This window comes from Clytia hemisphaerica, unplaced genomic scaffold (genome assembly GCF_902728285.1).
Source record: "Clytia hemisphaerica strain Z4C2 unplaced genomic scaffold, Clytia hemisphaerica genome assembly, whole genome shotgun sequence".
Lineage (NCBI taxonomy): Eukaryota > Metazoa > Cnidaria > Hydrozoa > Leptothecata > Clytiidae > Clytia > Clytia hemisphaerica.
This window is the reverse complement of record NW_027103473.1, coordinates 994,871-1,014,869: the sequence shown is the minus strand read 5'-3', so window position 1 is coordinate 1,014,869 and position 19,999 is coordinate 994,871. Positions and strand designations below refer to the sequence as shown.

Below are 19,999 nucleotides of genomic sequence, written 5' to 3'. Positions count from 1 at the left end.
GATAGCAATGCAAAAAGAAAAATGAAAAAAATCAGGCAGAAAATATAGCGTTTAGCGAAAATACACAACGCAATAAATTCATCATTGATTGTCGATGGGGGGAGAGGGAAGGGTTGTAGGGAAAAAATAAATAGGAAGTTCTGGTTGCAAAAATCAGTTTTATTGACAATTGAATCATGCTTGATGGTGAGCATTGTTATCAATAATGTTTTTGTGTGAAAAACATAGAAATATAAGGAAAAAATCCAATGAAAATCTGCAAAAACGGCGATTTCTGGCATTTTCAACCGGAAAAAATATTTTCTCAAAAATCGAACTCGGCCATGTTTTGAGCATTGCGAATACGCATCTTTCTGCAAAAAATCAGAAAAAACTAAAAATGAAAATTCGAGAATTATGTTAAAAAACCCATTTTTCCGACATATTTCCGGCATTTTCGGCCGGAAAAAATGTTTTTCGAAAATCGTGCTCCGTCACATTTTAGGTATTGTCATATTGCATCAGTGTGCAAAATTTCATAAAAAAATATAAAGTACAGCTCGAGAAATTCAAGAAATACTGTCTTTCCGGCGAAAATAGGTTGTTCCGGCGACTTTTAAAATAGTTCCGGCTTCAAAAATCAATTTTATTGAAAATTGAAACATGCTTGATGGTGGGCATTGCTATTAATAATGTTGAATGAAAAAACAACCAATTATAAGGAAAAAGTCCAATGAAAATCTAGAAAAACGGCGATTTCCGACATATTTCAGGCATTTTCCGCCGGAAAAATTTTTTCTCAAAAATCGGACTCGGCCATATTTTGGGCAATGCTAATACGCATCTTTGAGCAAAAAATCAGAAAAAACTAATGATGAAATCTTGAGAAAATGCCAAAAAACCGGTTTTTCCGGCATATTTCCAGCATTTTCGGCCGGAAAAAATGTTTTTCGAAAATCGGGCTCCGTCACAATTTAGGTATTGACATTTTCCATCAGTGTGCAAAATTTCATGAAAAAATATAAAGTACAGCTCAAGAAATTCAAGAAATACCATTTTTCCGGCGAAAATTGGCTGTTCCGGCGATTTTTAGAAAGTTCCGGCATCAAAAATCAATTTTATTGAAAATTGAAACATGCTTGAAGTTGGGCATTGCTATTAATAATGTTTTTGAATGAAAAAACAACCAATTATATGGAAAAAGTCCAATGAAAATCTGTAAAAACGGCGCGATTTCCGCATTTTCCATATTTCCGGCATTTTCGACCGGAAAAGATTTTTTCTCAAAAATCGGACTCTGCCAAGTTTTGGGCATTGCTAATACGCATCTTTGTGCAAAAAATCAGAAAAAACTAATGATGAAAAAACAAAAATCTTTGAGAAAATGCAAAAAAACCGGTTTTTCCGGCATATTTCCGGCATTTTCGGCCGGAAATGAATTTTTTTCGAAAATCGGGCTCCGTCACATTTTGGGCATTACCATTTTGCATCATTGTGCCAAAAATCAGAAAAAACTAATGAGCCAATCTCGAGAAAAGCAGGTAACAGACGGACGAACGGACAGACGGACGGACGGACGGACGGACGGACGGACGGACAAAGGTTAATTTATAGGACCTCCAGGTAGGTCCAAAAAGGAGATTTTATTGTGGAACATAATTTATTTTGGTCTCCAGGTTTAGGTAGTAGTAATGCTCTTCTATCTGTCTTGGCCGCTGTTCTTTTTAGAAAACGTTTTTTAGTTTATGACTTTCAACACTAATGCATTCATAGACCTTGAAAACTTTGTTTTAAATGCAGGCAAAACTAAAGTGTACTTTTGACTGAAATTTGCTTTTTAATAAAAGGTTGAAGCAGTTTGAATCCATCTATTATATTCAGCTCTAAAAAAGGGTGTCAGAATAGGATGGTAATGATTTGCGAAAAAAAGAATTCACAAAGTCAAATTACCATGTTTTGCCCTAGAGATCCTATCGCATTTACACACCAGGTTTGGAAAAACGTATGTAAATGCAGCTACAAACACTGCAGCTATAACCCAATGCACCAGATTGTACAATGTTTTATCTGCAGGAAAGTGTTTCCAAACCACCAGACGTAATTAATCAAACCAATCAGATAGTCACACTAGCCTTCCGCCAAAATGTGTATCAAAGATTAACTCACAAGCAAAAAATACGTTGCAAAACTTCTAAATTCATGAAAAAATGACGTTGCGCTTTTTAATGAAATTAACATTTTAAAAAAATGAAGAAATTGCCTAAAATTTGAGCCATAGATGAAAAGATTTGAGCCAGGCCAGCCTTGAAAACTAACCTGAAGATCAACTGCCCAAGAAAAAGATCTAAGGGGAGACAGAACCCACCTAGATCCATGCATCACCCAATATATGAAACTCTCATCCTTGTTACTTCAAATACATCCTGTAGATGACTGATGTTGCTTTTTCTGAAAGCTTGATTTCCTAGTGTGACTAACTGCCCACTGGACCGACTTATAAATTGCCCAGTGTTTGGATTGATTGGTGGTAAAAATTTTCTTATTTGAAAATGGACATTTTGCATCCCAGGGGGGGTCCATGTACAAATGAGCGGCATGTATCATGGGGTGGGTGGGTGTTTTCAAAAAAAATTTGCTGTTTAGTACTTGTGTACAATACATGTGGGTGTCAGGGTCAAATTTCTGATTTGCTGTTTAGTATACGTGTACTATACAGGGGGTGTCAGGGTCAAATTTCGGATTTTCTGCTTAGTATTTGTGTACTAAAAAGCCAAAATCAAATCAAATTGTGATTTATTTTAGATTTTTGTCGAAAATTTTTTTAAATTCTCAATTGTTTTTGTCAATTTTCGAGAAAATCTTTTGAAATTTTTTTTATGGGAAGAATAAAAAACTTGCCCCAAAATTTTTGGGCTTAAAATTTTTATTTTATGAAGGGGTGTAGGGGTATATTTGGTAGTTTTCTGGATAGTATATTGTACTATGTAAGGGGGGTGTTGGGGTATATTTGGCAGTTTGCTTGATAGTATATTGTATTATACAGGGGGTGTCAGGGTGTATTTGGGAGTTTGCTGGATAGTTCTTGATAGTATATTGTAAAATATAGGGGGTGTTGGGGTGTTTTTGGGAGTTTGCTGGATAGTATTTTGTACATTTTGTACTATAGGGGTGGGTGGGTGTTTAAAATCGAAATTTGCTACAAAGTACTGATACATGCTGCTGTTTTGTACATGGACCCCCCCTGTGTATCCTGTGCTTGTTTCTGTAGTCCGGTGCTTGGCAGGGTTAAAAAGTATGCAAGGAAAAAATGGCTGTTTTTGCACCATCTTTACACCCCTGACTAGTTTTGAGAATTACAGACTCATAAATGTCTACTAAGCCCTACATTGATACCAATGGTTAAGTTAAAAGGTCCGTCTTCGGACCCATGCTGGTCCCGTAACTGTAAAAGGTATACTTAAAGAGATATAAGCTTTTGAACTGCGGTCCTAAAAAGGACAATGAACTATCCTAACTGAAAGGATAATGAGTTATTCAAGATCAATAAGTCTTGATAGGGTCCGATCAAGTCAAAATTTGGTACACATGTAGAACATTATCCTACAACAAGATTCCAATTCTAAAATCTTGTAAAAAGGTCCAAAAATGGACAATAAATTGTCCTAAATGTTGAAAAGTATGGGCAATTAATTGTCATGAAAATCAACTTTAAAACAAAAATTCATTCAAGATCCTTACAGATCAGGCTTGAAATACCTCAAACATAAGATAATTAAAATCAAAATCGTTGAACGACCCCTCTCGTGGACAATCTGTTGTCCTAAAGGCAAATGTATTTTAACTAACCACTTTTTGTGCTTTAATTAACCACTTTCTGGTTTTGGTTATTCGGTCCCAAAAAGGACAATAAATTGTCACGGTTAAAATTAAGGACAACTTTATTGTCCTATTTTGGGACCCAAGAACGTAAAAAGTGGGCCATTTTACTATTAGGAGTTAAAACAACCATTCAGCTTTAGTTTAAACTAGGTTTGGTATAGACTAAAGCTTAAATGGCCCTTTTTACCAGGCGTAGTTAATCGATATAATCGATAATCTTGAGTTATCGATAAATAATCGATAAGTAATCGATGGATTAGATATCGATTAACCGATAGAATCGATAGGTGATCGATACTCAAGATTTTTCTTAAGCTCGATTATTTATTGATCAATTTTGTCATCGATTGTTTATATATCGATTATAGATCGATTATACTTCGATTAAATTAAAAAAGTATCAATTAAAAATTGATCGGCTATCGATCACAGCTTTTGATTGATTACATATCAATCAAAAATTGATTTTAATCATCGAACAAATAGTTAATCAATCAACTATCGATTCGTGATCGATTATTTATCAGCTTTTAGGGAGTGGTACTTTAATTGGAATAACTTTCGCCTTCGCGAGATTAAATTTCTTGATTTCTCAAATTTTCGCCTTTTTCGCGAAATTAAAAGCAACATTTTTTGCTGATCTCGATTGGGATGTACTTTTGAATTGAATCCAATCCCCTGGTAGCATAGGGCCTAGAAAAGCTACTACACTCATTTTTTTTATAAGCATACAGTAAATTTCGGCTGAAGCATTCTCAAACCCTCTGAAAGGCTGAACAAAAAAAAGTTAAAAAAACAACAAAGTTACCGTTTTATTTAGAGAAGGGGCGTTATTGAATGGTTTGCCTTTTTGGAGGAGCATTATTAATTCGGAAGTGGGCGTTTATTCAAAGTAATACGATAGGTATGAGATTTGGCGAATTCCAGAAATTTTCTTTACTTCATAAAATACCTTATCTTGGCCCTTTTTACGCCGGACCTTATTACAATATTTTTGGGCTCGTTGGTAGAATAAGGGCCGGCGTAAAAAGGGCCGGTAATGTAGTCAATAGTCGGTCACAATCGATATATAATCGATAACGATACGTGATCGAAGATAAGTAAATAATTGATAAGTAATCAATCGATACATGATTGATAAGTAATCGATAGGTTGTCTGTAGTCGATATGTGATCGATAAGTAATCGATAGCTTGGAAATAATCGATCGCTGATCGATACTCAAGATTTTTTGAAGGTCTGATTACCTATCGATTCTATCAGTTAATCAATATCTAATCCATCGATTACTTATCGATTATTTATCGATTACTCAAGACAAGAAGCCCGTTGGGCGTGAAGGCCCAGCAAAAGTGAAATTTTTGCGCGCGATTTTCGCGAATTTCGGAATTTCTAAAAATTCCAAAAAATGTTTAACAAGATTTCAAACTTCCCCCAGGAAAGGGATGGCCAAAAGATTTAAAATTTTACTGCGTCGAACAAAACACAATAAAAAATAAGTCAACAAGGATAATTCTCCCTTTCTTCATTTCTTAGAACAGGGAAACGTAGCATCATGGAAAAAGTTCCAATCTTGTTCAAATTTACACATGAGCTGCATTTTAGTCTCCATTGCCATAATCCATTAATAATTGGTATTTGAAATAATTCTGTGTTGCGAGTTTAAAAAATCAAACCACCAATTCGTTAAACGAGACAGATCTAGAAAAAACCATTTTCACACGTAGCATCATGGAAAAAGTTCCAATCTTGTTCAAATTTACACATGAGCTGCATTTTAGTCTCCATTGCCATATTCCATTTTAAATCGGTATACAAGCTTTTTCTTTTATAAGAATAACTTCTATAAGAATATCAGGGTGAGATTTCGGGTTTAAAACAATAGGCCTATTGTTTAGAACAATAGAAAAATAAGAATAATGCTTACCCTCAACCAAAGTACACTATTCTTATAAAAAAAAAAGTGTGTATATTTGAAATAATTCTGTGTCGAGTTTAAAGAATCAAACCACCAATTCGTTAAACGAGACAGATCTAGAAACAACCATTTTCACACGTAGCATCATGGAAAAAGTTCCAATCTTGTTCAAATTTACACATGAGCTGCATTTTAGTCTCCATTGCCATATTCCATTTTAAATTGGTATATATATTTGAAATAATTCTGTGTCGTGTTTGAAAAATCAAGCCACCAATCGTTAAACGAGACAGATCCAGAAATAACCATTTTCACACGTAGCATCATGGAAAAAGTTCCAATCTTGTTCCAATTTACACATTAACTCCATTTTAGTGTCCATTAACAAATTCTAGAATCAGTTTACTTGAAATAATTCTGTGTCGAGTACGTTGTCGAGTTTGAAAATCATGCCACGTCCCACTGTCACTGTACTGACCGTTGTTTAACAGCGACAGATCCAGAAGCAACATTGTGTCTTATTTAAATTTACACATTTCAGTTTATTTTTTTATTTCTATATTAGAAGCCATTATTTCCTAAAAATAAAGTCTTTTTGAAAACAAGAAACTTAAAATGACAGTGATTTAAGGTAGAATTTTCAGCCCTAAAGCTTTATGAAAACTTGAGCAAAAACTATAAGATATGACAGAATGTTGAAAAAGGTTTACAAAGAAAAATCACTAGAAGGTTTCTTTGGTTTGAAAGTCTCTAAAGCAAAGAAAATGTTCAAGAAAGTATGAATCAACACGAATCAATTTCCTCGCTTCGACCGCCATCTTGTTTTGTTTGAAAACAATTGTTGTTTAAGGAGCGCGAAATCAGAAAATATATCTTTTTTAGCCATTACCCGACTTTAGCAAGCTTTTCCCTGTCCAGACGGCAAAAAGTGTGGTACTGGTATTAAGCCCGGTTCTCTAAAAAAGGACAGACAGACACACGGAAGGAAGGACGGAAGGACGGACAGAGTTGCAAATGAAAGGCCCTATCGCTAGCGCTGGGCCAAAAATGATAATAAATAGGATATTTAAGGAAAATAATTTTATTTAGAAACCTCTCAAAAAAGCAGTCTTCCTTTTAAACATACTTTGACTTTAGACTCCAAATTTTTATTTAATCTTTCTTTCGCTTAGTGCTTCAAGTCAATCAAGTGAAAGAAAAGACTTCACTGGACATTCACGTCAGCCAGGATAGTATCGATGAAATCCTTGATAGTTTAAGGAAATTAGTAAGCACTTTCTGTTTAATTTAATTTCCTCCTTCTAGCTCAGGATGAGAAGTTGCCGTGCAATATTATTGTTTGATGACTTATCAGGGATAGTAGTATAACTAGAGTTTTAAAAAATTTTGCCCTGGTGAATACATTTTATCCTAACTCTTATCCGAAATGTTTTGTCTGAGTGTGATCAAATAGAAGATCACGTGAAAACGCATCATCGTCGTACAGCAGACTTTCGTATTCGAAGCTACACAAGGATATAGACTCATTTTAACCGGGAGTCTGCTCGACTGTACAAATTCAAATTAACTGAAAGCTATACGTAATTTCGATTCTATAATATATATTTACAGTTTCGACTCTCCTTAATTCAATTCTTCAAGGAACCAAAAATTTCATTCGAATAAGAGAAAGATTTAAACCACTTACCAGTTAATGGGATCCATTTTTTATTTCGAATTACAGAGAATTCAAATAATAGAACTTCGAATTGGAGAAAGTTTACTGTAGATTATAACTTGAAATCTTTTCTTCAGGATTCAGAACGACTTTTCTTATGCGAAGCAGTAGAATCAGAGACCATAAGAGCCAGTATATATCGACACAAACTCAAAGTCTACCCCCGTGATATTGAAGGTGAAATAAGAGGTAAGAATTAAAAATCGGACGACTTTTTTATAAGAACAATTTTAACAAGAATGTTAGGCTCAAATTATGTGCAAACCCACAAGAATAGTCTGAGTTTACATAATAATATACTGTAAAGTATACTTTATATTTGTAGCCTTCAGTAGAAACAACACAGCATTTTTTGATGCATTGCTCTGATTATTCTAACGACAGACTTGTGATGTTTGACAGCCTTCTTCAACTTGACATAACCTTGTTTCCATTTAATCCCAAAACATTGTGTAGAATACTTCTTTACGGCGACCCAGAGTTTAGCATTGTCCAAAATCGTAGAATAAAATGTCCAAAAGAATATCTAAGGCTGAAAATTTATTTAATTAACAAATTTTAAAGAAAAATTATGCGTTTTAAAAACAATCGAAACCATAGGACCGAAGAGCAAAAAATTTAATTGCCTAATGCTTAAATTTAATGAGGCGATTTCATACAGGCTGAACCGTATATAATGTGACATTTTGATCCCCACATTGGAAAAAGGTAGATACCACTGACCTTTATATATCCCTGGACCAAGCTAGATCCGCCATCTTTCATCGAAAGTTTCTTTGAATTGGTACCCGTAAATAAGCCATTGCAGGCCCATTGCAGTGTTAAAAATTAACGTCCAGGGTATATAAAGGTCAGTGGTAGAGGCCAATATCATAGTCTTGAATTTTCTTCTTCTTTTTAGATGCAATCAGATCTGCACGTCATTCTAACGATATGGCTGTTCAGGAGTTCAAGGTCAGAATCCTTGTTAAAGTCTGTTTTAAAATATTCTGCAGTTGAGAGAAAAAGGGCTATAGCGCTTGATAGAATTTAAACATACACCACTGCTGAATAGCTTTTCAACAAACACAAATCCGCTATCTAATTCAAATTTTTGTCTCTGCTACACAGATTATATCGAGACAGATTGACACAAGTTCAGCTCTATTGAGGGAAACAAAAGTACTAAACTCCCTGGTTAACTATATACAGGTTAAACAAAAGTAGAAATCACTTGATTAAAAAAAAAAGAACTTTTATTAAAATACAAAAGAAGTTTGATTAAAGAGAGATAAAAAATATAAGAAAATTATTAAGGTAAATGAAGGGCGGTATATTTAATGTTAAAATTATATTTGAAACAACTTCAACTGTCTCAAATTTTTGATAAACCAGTTACAATTTGAAGGTTCAATGTATCTTTTAAAATTTTATCAATTATTTTGAACACTTCTTGAAATAAGCGTGGTCTACCAAGTCATCCCAATAGACAGGTAGTCTTCCCCAAGGGTTTTCAGCAAGTTTTGCATCAGTGACAAAGATCAACCCAAAATAACTCTGCACTGCTCTATCCAAAGCTGTGTTCAATGATGCAGATGCTGTGTCGTAGACTAGAGCTGACAATTTCGAGTTAGGGAAATCCGTCTGTTGGCTGAGCTCGATTAATTCGTCCAGCTGTGGATGTTGAGCGTCGCCACACCATATTGAATCTTGAGGGTAATGTAAACAGGGGTTTGTCACCATACGCGCGAAAGGGTGCTCGTAACTAACGACTGGAAGGAAAAATAAGTGTAATTCTGGTGTTAAATGGAGTTTATTCTTTGAGTATTTAACATATTAGACCCTATTTTCATTGAAAACCCTATTTTCATTGAAAACCTTTCAGGACAAATAACCTTTGAAAGGCCAACATTCGACACTTTTCCTTTTCCACACTCCTAGGGGGACAACAATTGACTTTTTATACCGTCGTTTTTTATAAGTTTTCCATTTCCGCACTAACATTCTTGTCATTTTTCCGAAATCTTTCCGCTATTTTCTCGGGATAACCGGTAAGCGTTCGGAAAGGGTTTGTTTCTAAAGGTACGGAAAATTTTGTGTTTACTCACGAAACTGCCTAACTTTCCGAAGCTCATTTTTTAACTGCCCGAAGTCCTGGTCTTTTTCCGCTAGAAAAGTGGGAAAGGAATCTTAGTCTGGAAATGGGAAACTTATAAAAAACGACTGTAATAGGTTTTACACTCAAACATAATGGTCAAGTGTCCCTTTACAAAATTCTACGCTGTTGAACCAGAGCATTTAGAAGGGGCGAGCGTCACTACTTCTCAAGAATTTTACCACTACATTAACCCATGATTCTTCTTATTAATTAATTGCTTAGTACAAAGCATAAATGAGAGAGAAAAGGAGAAGTTCTTTTGTTAATTTTGCTTTGTCAACACTCGGCGCGCCTCCATTTTTTATCATGAACAATAATTGCATTAATTATACTACCTTATTGGAACTAATATTCGCGGTCAAAAAACAAAATCGGAAAAAATGCTTTTTTGGACAAATTTCTTTCATTTTCCCAGGGATTTTTCAAATTTTTCGATAAAATTGGATAAATGTATTTCGTGGGTTCATAAAACTAATTCCCGCGAAAATTAGTTCCAATAAAGTAGTCTGAATCGCAGACCTCTACAAAACCGCAGGTAGTATAGGGCACACGACTCCGTTAGTGGATAACAGCAGCCTATAATTATACTTGATAAGATCTGGTTACGATCGCGAACTTAAAACTGAGCACGCCGTAGCTGGATTCTCGCCCTTCTCAATTAACAGCCACATAACGTTGTTCTAACGCCCATCTATTACCCAACGTTAAGTGAACGCTCTAACAACGTCGTGCACCAGATGCATTTAGACTACGGTCGCTACGGTTAGCATGAAAAAGACAAACCCGAAGTCATTTTAGCGGTCTCCAAAAGGTTTTTCCTTGCACCCTGTCCAGCGTTCCCAATAACCATAGCATTTGAATCACCCAGTTCTTGTCGAATGTATGACACATAATCTATAATCAAATTTTCAAAAATAGTTCATGGATATTTGATTCTCTCCAATTTGATCTTTAACGTATCTCTATTTTACTTCCAAAGAGAGAAGGATTGTGATCGTGAAAAGAATTAAGTGAGTTTAAAGCCCGAAGAGCTAGAGTAGAATCTCTAACCTTTCACGGACAAGAAAAAGTGAATTCACTTATTTCCCATTTAGAACGTGCCGCAATCATGGCGGCGGATTGTACTAGCGGTTCCTTTGTTTTTTTAGGACAGCATTTTTTGAAATCTAGCGATAGATTCAATCCGGCGTTTGTGTTAAAGCCACACGCGGGTGTTCTGGATTGGAATTAAGCGGCTTCATTTCCGATCCAGGAGTCTCGAGCCTCTAGGGCTTAGGGCTTGGAAGTCAATGGGAAAGACTTTAGTAAGTTTAAGTATCTTCCCTCGTTCGACACGCAAAATCAACGACAGTGAATACCCGAAGGACTAGATGTCGTGCTTTGGCTGAAAACTGTGCCGAGGCTAGGTAGGAAACCCTACCTAGGTCACGTGACATTACAATAGAATTTCAGCGTTTGACCAATAAGAAGCTTCGCATGTTTTCGAAAACAATAACAGCAATACTTTTTTTTTTGCGATAAAGCTATTTTTTGCTTGGACAGAATCTGACCTACAAAATCAAGGACAGTGACTATATACCGTCGTCCCTTAGTCTTCGAAAAATCAAGTACATTAGTTACATTGTGAGCTAATTCGAACGTTCTACAATGAATAAGCCCTTCCTATAATACGATATTGAGAAAGTCAATGTCAACAAGAAAACGCTCAAGGACGACGCTCTTCTATTCCTACAACTCAAACTTGTTATTCGACGAATTCCCAATTCCCTTTGAAAATCGAATTAGAGAAGGTTTACTGTACATTAACTCGCTTTTTGTAATATCAAGGGAGGGTCTCAGTTTTCGTTTCAAAAAAAAAGTTAAACTCGAATTATGAGCATAATGGTGTATAGTATCCTAAAAGTCTATTACCTGTGTATTTATCGATGTGGTCAGTCTCATAAACGGAGACGGTTTCATCCAAGAAAAATCCATTAATAAGTTCTGTTCCAAAATCAGTTATCCATTTGTCGATATCTCCTTTTACAAGAGTTTCTGAGCGTGTTCCATATTCGGTTGAAACATACGCTAATACTGTGTTACCACCATCTTTTAGAACCCTTGGTAAGAAAAGAAAGTTAGTTTTTTATTGTTTCACAGTATGAAGATGAAAGCCAAAGGGCTAGAAGAGAATCGTCACCCCCTCTCAGGCAAGAAGAAGTGAAGTCTTATATAATATACGCCGTATTTTTGACGATGGATTGAATTTAGCGGTTTCTTTGTTTTCGAAGTGGTTTATTTTTTGAATTGGAATTTGTATGGAAACCATACGGGCCTTTCAAGGCCGCGCAGAATCCTACATAAGGAGATTCACTTCTAGCTCTTTGGGCTTTTACTTCATTGGCTTCATTCTTATCGTATATGGACTTACTCTTATTCGATCTTAATGGATCAAATATCACAGAGAGGTTCAAGTTCCGTCTGATACGAAAAACTCTCCTATATTAACTATGGGACCAGTAATTAGAGAGTTGGAATCAAATTTTGAACTGTCCAGCTAGCACAAAACTTCATAACAAGATCAATCTAGCGTCCATGTTAGACGTTTTATTTTGACGTAATGTTAATGTGTCTGCTGGGTGTATGAAAATGAATAACATGGTCAAGCTGTTAACTCTGGTCGTCTGATCTGATGGTTTGCAGCCCTTCTACTTCTTATATTATGAGGCTCTTCCAATAACTAGAAGACTATCAATTACCCTGAGCTAACCAGAAAATATTCAAAGAAATGTTTGGTTTTCAATACCCTTTCCAGACCTCTTTACTTCCTGTAGGAAATTTTTTCGATAAAGGATGACGAGAAGTCCTACAATTACCTTGTGCAAGCCAGAAATTCATCTAAGACTGCTTGATTTGCAATACCTTTCCCATTATTTGGGTTCACCACACTGATGACTTTGTCGCCTCCCTGGGCAGCCTTTTTATAAGCATCATTCTCGCATATTTTCACCCCATTTGGACCCGTTACCACATTTGTTGGATAGACATAAAGGAAGTAGAATACGATTTCCACAAGTCGAAATTGGTTTTGTCGGTGATGGGGTGGGTTCAGCTGGTTTAGTTGCTGCGCAGCCAATAGCGATGTCACTGGCTCCACATTTAATGCAACGGCCTGAGTGTGTTGTGCCGCATTGACAACCGCCGGGTTCACAACAAGCACAATTGGTACCGCTACCTAAGAATAGATTAACACGTTTTGAATATGAGGCTCATTGTGGTCTGAATTTGACCTAAAATACCATCAACTGGTATACTATTCCAATCAACTCATAATTCAAAGTTGTTTTCAAAAAGGCAATAAAGCAAGTTATTTCAAGCGAAAGCAGAATTTTGACTCCTCTACGAATATACTCATAGTCGGTGGCGAATGTATCAAAAAAATCTGTTTGGTTGTCTGGAAAATTTTAATTCTTAATAGCATACCGCAGTGATTCTAAAAATAGACATCAAAATTACTGTTTGTCCGAGTTTTAATCCCATCATTCTTTGCATTAATTGCTTTTGCAAGTCAATTACACTTATTGACAACACAAAAGAAATAACTTGCACGCATTACAAATCAAGATAAAAAGGATTGCGGGATTGAATTTCGGTCAAATGTTGAAAGTAATAATTATGGTGTTTGCATAGATGTGTGCTATCAGCCAATTTTCCCTTCCAAAATTGCAAAATCAAAGGCTTCCTCCTTTTGGAGGAGAGTTTTCAGTCCCTTCCTTCTTCAGTTTTTCAGGAAATCATTACCTTAAGGGAAGAAATTTTCGCAGAAAGAAACTTTTTCAAAATTTAATTTCGTGGTCCACAGCTCAAAATTCGGAAGTTTCGCGGAATTTCATTTCGCGGTTGAGAGGGTTTTTTGTTTACAATATATGGCCTATTTTGCCCTAAAAAGAACAATTTTACAGGTGATTTTTTTATTCGTGTTTCGTGAATTAGTCAAAAAACCGCGAAATTAAATTCCGCGAAAATTTGTTCCCGCAAAAATTTCTTTCCTTAAGGTATCTCCCCAAAAGAGGGCTCAAACTAAGATAAAATGCTTCGATACCAGCTTCTTTTTGGAACACCTTATACAACTTACTTTCCCAATAACATTGACAACCAGTGCTGGATAATGTCCATTCCCACCAAGCTTCTGGTCCTTGACAGTTGGCAAAACCTGACCCACATACAATACATCGGTTAGGATAGCTTGGTCCACATTGGCAAGCACCTGCTACACAACACGCACAATCTGTTCTTGAGGTGTCAAAATAGCATTGGCAACCACTAAGTGTGTTGATTTGATTCCACCAATTTGCAAAAGCATGTGTTAACAAGCAAGCCACCACCAGGCAAAAAACGAATATGCTTTTCATTTTGTTTTGAATGACTTGAAAATGTAAATAGAGTCAACTGTCTAGTAAGTCTCATTGGGGATTGTCCGCTAATTGCAAAGTATCCCCCTTTTGAAATTATTTTTTACATTTTAGAAAACTTGAGAGAATTTCGGTAAAAGCATGGCTTGGGGTTGTAGTAAATAATCAATAGAACACTTAAAACATACTTATTTTTACTTTGTTCTCGGTTTGATAACTAAAAGTTTCTATCCCCACTTACAAATTATCCGTGAAAAGCCCCCTTTATAAGACAGTTCACTTCATTTGTCTGTTTATTTATAACTTGAAAACTGGAAAAGCATTCAACTTGATTACATCTGTTTTACTTTTCCCGCAAGTTATCTGTCTGATTTGGTCTTGCAAATTATACGTTTCCTATCTCATTTAATTTGGATGTCATTTAGATATTATTACAATAGGATAATTGCAAAGTCGTTATAATTATTCCACGACGTCCTCCTTAATCCTTTGACCACCGATGCAACGTGCTGTTAGATTACATGATTTTAGTTTACCTTTTAAGGGATGAAATTTTCGTGGAAAGAAATTTTTGCGGAATTTAATTTCGCGGCTTACAGCTCAAAATTCGGATTCGAATTTCGCGGATGGGAGAATTTTTTGTCTACAAAACTGCCTATCTTGCACTAAAAAAAAAATTTAAATCGGGTGAATTTTGCGTTTCGTGGAATTTAATTTTGTGAAAAAAACCGCGAAATTAAATATTGCGAAAATTTCTTCCGTGTTGATGAATAAATAAAGACAAACTTTTTTACGATCTTCTATGAATTATGGTTGATTCTGACCCCCTAAAAAAAGTACATTTCAAATTAGCTGACAGTAAATTTTCAATTGCGTATTACTTTTGATAGATTTCGAATTAGATAGCTTATTTATATTTTTTGGAAAGGCAATCCGGAGTGGAGTATTATGCGTATAACATTTTTTTAAAATTTTCAAACACGAAGATGAAAAACGAAAAAGAAAAAGTCCAATTGAACAGTGAATTGAAAGTTTACTGCCAGCTTATTTGAAATGTACTTTAGTTCCAAATTTACAGAAACGGTGACTTTTTTAGAAAAAAACCTTCGATTGTCTTAGACTATTCAAAATAAATACAATGTTAGTGAAATTTTTTCTTGATGCCATTTTCTACGAAATTTATTGGACTTTGTAAAGCAAACTGATTTTATGTGTAAAATTTCGTCATTGATTGATTGTAATTTTGAATACCCTGAATTTAAGAATGATACGACCCTCGCTTTTATTCGCCTTACAGTTAAGAAAAATGCCTGAATCACCCAAACATCTTGCGTTAGTGTGTGAGCGGGCTTTTTTTCCTTGCTCGAATTCGTGAAAATAAAAAAAAATGGATATATGTGGATCGAAATAATTGTGTGAACGTGAAGTCAATTTCTTGATTGCGTGAATGCGCGAATCTTGCATTTGATTGCGTGAATGCGTGAAATTGTCTCCTGTCCCAAAAGCCCTGGTAGTTCCCCCGTTTTCCCCGCATTTTGCAAATTGGATTTGAGTGAATGCGTTAACTTAGGGTTTGAGGGTTTGTTACTATTTGAAGAAAAGTTTTTTTAAACAGGCTGATTTCAACGAGTCCGATCAGTTTCACTAATGAGAAAGTACTTTCTCACTTCATATCGTGCTCATTTTAACGAAGTTTTGGAACGCTTCCAGCCAACATTAAGATGATATTTAAGACTAGTCATAGCTTTCACTAAATGCCCCCACTGAAAGGTCATGTCATGCACTCATAAAGCTTTTAATGCTTTAAAGATTGAAACATAAAAAATAATCGGGAATAATTAATTGATTTGATTATTGATTGATTTAATTATTGATTGATTGATTGATTCTCTATTGCTACTTTGCCTAATAAAAAATAGTCAAGAGGATACTGCGGATAAAATTTCTCAAAAAGTTCTGCGCCATCTTAAATAGGGCGAAATAGACACCAATCCTAGCTAAGGCCCGGACTCCACTCGCCTACGCTGTGATTGCACTTTTCAAGCAAAATCTTTTATGTTGTTGGTCAAAAGAAAAATAAAGGAATGCCATTGTGGTCCATTCAGACGTACAGTTGAGAAAAGTTGAAATGCGCCTAATTTCTTTTAAAGTGCATAGTACTTTTTCATGATGCAATCTTTTCTCCAAGCTGAAAGGATTGAATCCATTAAGATGATCGCAGCGCAGACAATGAAGAGACGTGCCTTCAGAAAGCTAGACTTTTTGAGTTTATAGCTATATACTTTCACTTTATGGTGTTTCTGTATGACTGTCTGTGTGCCTAGTCTAACCACCGTTAAATGCCTTCGGGAAGGTCCCTCCTAACTTGGAAAGCCAGAATTGGAGCTATTTCACCAAACTACTGGAGCGCAAGTTATTACCGTGAGATTGGGTAACTTGCATCAGTGGAGGCTAACATGCATAGCCCTCAAATGAAAGACCTGACTGGTCATTAAAATACAAAGTTAAATCAAAACAAAAATGGTATAGAGTAGAGCTGCGAGATTTGTATTTTAATGACCAGCCAGGTCTTTCATTTGAGGGCTATGCATGTTAGCCTCCACTGATGTAAGTTACCCAATCTCACGGTACGTAGGCTATCACAACTGCAAAAGTTGAATGTGCGCCTATACAAACTTTTTTCATGTTTTCCAAATAGATTTACCACACTGAACAAACAGTGAAAACACTCTAAGTGAGGTAAATCTATTTTGAAGACCAAAAAAAAAGTTTGTTTACATTGATTCACATTCAATTTTGGATTCATATGCACTTTTTTTGCATACATTCTACTTTTTTTGTACTTTGCCGGTATCTTATTTTACCAAGTTAAGAAAGACATTCCTGAGTTACAACCATATAATGGTCTTTAAAGCTCAAGAAGATCTATAAACAATAAAGGTAGTTATTAATAAAATAACAGACAAAGATAAATTACAGTTTGAACAAAAATGTATACAAATGTACATTTGAAAACTTGAGCAAACTTCTTTAAAGATTCCAGAAAAAGAATTGAAATAATTGCTGAAATGAACTTCTGACTAAATTACAGTATTTATTCAGTTTTAAAGACAAGAAACAAAATTAGCCATATACAAAACACTTTTTCCAGTCAAAGACGAAAGAATCAGCTCATCATCATAACCAGTCTGCCATTTTGTTTGTTTTGATTTGCAAAAGTAATATTGTAATTCGTGTTATGGTGTAATTATATACTTTTTCTATAATTTGCATTTATAACACTCGCTTCAGCTTTTCAATGCTAAATCAAAACTAATGAAATGTAATATATAATAATGGTAATAGCCTATAACGTAATATGAAAATGTGTATAACATTTACCGCTGTATAATTTACCGCCTTATTTTTGCGGAACACTTAATTGGCCGGAAATCAAATTACAAACAAACAAACGCAAAGATTCGAGATTCCAGTCCAATATCTATGCGTGAAGCTATGAGTGCCTCCTCGTCGCTGCGCTCCTGCGGGGGCAATTAATTAAAAACCTAAGTGCGAGCAATCTCTTCCCGATAATTATACATGATGAAATCTTGTTATTAAAACATTGCTGGCAATTAGCCTGCTTCTCCATGATTTGATTTTATCTGTAATTAGAAGCTATTTGTATTCGTATGTACAAGCTTTTTTTTATTAGAGCAAATCAATTTTCAGTCAGCCTTTGTCTGTACACAGACCTAGTATCTGCGGCTAATTTCAAAATTCATTGCCGTAGAGGGTCTGTTATCATTGTCTTTTCTCATTTGAGATTTTTTAAACTGACCGCTGCGATGGAATGTTAGTGAGAGAGGGGAGACGATGAGAGAATAGTGTTGCTATTTATAAATAATACTTCATCGCAGTGGTCTCCGTACGGGAATTTTTTTATCAAACAATGCGCACAGAGTGTACTACGAAGCGATAAACGTGAGATACACGAGTAACTCAGCTTCGGCTGTGTGAAATCAAGTGCGTATTACTTATGGGTAATGAATCAACGGATCCTGCACTAATGTACTTCCCAGTTTTCTCAAAGGTAACGAATCGAGTGGGGATTGAACCCACGATCTCTCGCTTGCCGGGCGATTGCTCTCCCAACTGCGCTATCGGTTCGTTGCTATTACACTAGTTCGTAGTAGACGAGGGGAGCGACGTGCTCAATGTTCGCCATCCGGTACCTGAATTCTACGAATCAATGGAATTGCCACGAACTGAGACACAGCTAGTGTCCAATCTCCAACCAGCTTCGGCTGTTCTTAATTTTTCGTATTAATAAACTTCTTCCCAAACTTCTTATTTATTAGGATCGGCTGGCAAACATCGAACAAAGTACACGTGACCTTCAGAAAGAGTTCGAATATTTAACCGTCAGTAATGTCACATTGGAGTAAGTTCTTTTATTCATTCATTGTAAAAATCTGTAGCATGTTTAAAAACAATTGACCCAGCACGTGAGCCTCATTGAAACTCAAAGTGAGGTGTGGTCGAGTGTGGTCTGTTTGCTTCCTGTCCGGAAGGTTATTGGTTCTAGGGATTGATATTGTTGGGTATGTGTCGACTAGGACTCAGATTCTTCGAAAATTTTCCCATCCTTAAAGACTTTTTTTATTTTTTTTATCAATTGCCTAATCTCAAAGAAATGGAGAAAATCCAGACCACTAAATTTACCCTTACTGAGACTTCAGACACAACGCGCCGTACGACAGGTACGGAAAAGCCCATGTACCAGTTTGTTTTCAAAAAACCCTTAAATTCCTCTTTTCGTCGGTAAAATATCTTAAAATTCAACATTCGCCGTACCAGATTGAAAGAGCTTCTGTCGTGCCTGGATGTTTGCCTAAGTACGGGTGTCGGGTAGGAACACGTTACATCAACTTCTTCCTGAGTAATCGTGAAATGATACTCTTTATATTTCTTCTATGTTTCAGCCCGGAGAAAGTAGACTTGAAATCACAGCATGAAGTACTTGTCAACTCGCTCAACCAAACATTATCAGATAAAGCAAAGTAAGCATTGGACCAGTATTTCTATATAATGACTTGACTTCCTTCTTCTTAATACTTTGACCAACTACCTTATTGGAACTTTATTTTTGCGGGAATTAATTTTCCAATTTTGTCGAAAAATTTGAAAAATCCCTAGGGAAATGAAATTTGTCCAGAAAAGGGCAAAACCGCGAAAATTAAAACCCGCGAAATCCAATTTTTCGGGGTCTTTTTGACCGCCAATAATAGTTCCCGCGAAAATTAGTGCCAATAAGGTATACTGTACTGGATTCGATGGGGAAATTCTGTCCTTTAACTATAATGAGAATCGGTTTACCAAGGGTCAGACTGGCTATCAATGTGCGTATATAAGCTATATGTATGTGTCATAACCCAATAAAAACCAACATACCCGCTGATAATGTCAGTTAATTTTTGGACCTACCCCGGTGGGGTAGAGGTCCTATAAATTAACCGATGTCCGTCCGTTCGTTCGTTCGTTCGTCTGTCCGTCTGTTACCAGCTTTTCTCAGGATTGGCTCATTAGTTTTTTCTGATTTTTGGCACAATGATGCAAAATGGTAATGCCCAAAATGTGACGGAGCCCGATTTTCGAAAAAAAATCATTTCCGGCCGAAAATGCCGGAAATATGCCGGAAAAACCGGTTTTTTGGTATTTTCTCGAGATTTCTTCATTAGTTTTTTCAGATTTTTTGCACAAAAATGCGTATTAGCAATGCCTAAAACATGGCAGAGTCCGATTTTTGAGAAAAATTTTTTTCCGGCCGAAAATGCCGGAAATATGCCGGAAATCGCCGTTTTTGCAGATTTTCATCGGACTTTTTCCTTATATTTCGTTGTTTTTTCACACAAAAACATTATTAAAAGCAATGTCCACGATCAAGCATGGTTCAATTGTCGATAAAACTGATTTTTGAAGCCGGAACTTTCTAAAAA

The 19,999-nt window shown here is 35.8% G+C and overlaps 2 protein-coding genes and 1 non-coding gene across 3 annotated transcripts; 1 reads left to right on the top strand and 2 right to left on the bottom strand.

The window, feature by feature from the left end:
- The first annotated feature begins 3,346 nt into the window (after positions 1 to 3,346).
- LOC136798414 (coiled-coil domain-containing protein 175-like) lies at positions 3,347 to 19,151 on the top strand. The gene is made up of 6 exons (XM_067055021.1): positions 3,347 to 3,377; positions 6,949 to 7,043; positions 7,571 to 7,682; positions 8,395 to 8,447; positions 18,362 to 18,444; positions 18,986 to 19,151. Exons 1-6 carry the CDS (start codon positions 3,347 to 3,349, stop codon positions 19,065 to 19,067), a joined length of 456 nt encoding a protein of 151 aa, XP_066911122.1. The 3' UTR covers positions 19,068 to 19,151.
- LOC136798391 (spherulin-4-like) lies at positions 8,739 to 14,442 on the bottom strand. The gene is made up of 6 exons (XM_067054999.1): positions 14,413 to 14,442; positions 13,745 to 13,876; positions 12,486 to 12,844; positions 11,542 to 11,729; positions 10,414 to 10,524; positions 8,739 to 9,244 (listed from the first exon to the last, which is right to left on the bottom strand). The coding sequence occupies exons 1-6, from the start codon at positions 14,440 to 14,442 to the stop codon at positions 8,910 to 8,912; spliced, it is 1,155 nt and encodes a 384-aa protein (XP_066911100.1). The 3' UTR covers positions 8,739 to 8,909.
- On the bottom strand, positions 18,098 to 18,170 carry Trnaa-ggc (transfer RNA alanine (anticodon GGC)). The gene has a single exon. It is a non-coding gene; the product is annotated as a tRNA-Ala (tRNA).
- Positions 19,152 to 19,999: the final 848 nt, after the last annotated feature.

Bases quoted from the DNA above. Each gene is read 5' to 3' on its own strand.
- LOC136798414 (XM_067055021.1), top strand. From the start codon at position 3,347: ATGTCTACTAAGCCCTACATTGATACCAATG. The intron at 7,044-7,570 runs GTAAGCACTTTC...TCTTTTCTTCAG, and splicing joins TTGATAGTTTAAGGAAATTA to GATTCAGAACGACTTTTCTT. The intron at 18,445-18,985 runs GTAAGTTCTTTT...TCTATGTTTCAG, and splicing joins GTCAGTAATGTCACATTGGA to CCCGGAGAAAGTAGACTTGA.
- LOC136798391 (XM_067054999.1), bottom strand. From the start codon at position 14,442: ATGACATCCAAATTAAATGAGATAGGAAAC. The intron at 11,730-12,485 runs GTAATTGTAGGA...TTTCTTACCAAG, and splicing joins GAATTTCTGGCTTGCACAAG to GGTTCTAAAAGATGGTGGTA. The intron at 9,245-10,413 runs GTTTGTCTTTTT...TTTTCCTTCCAG, and splicing joins GACCGCTAAAATGACTTCGG to TCGTTAGTTACGAGCACCCT.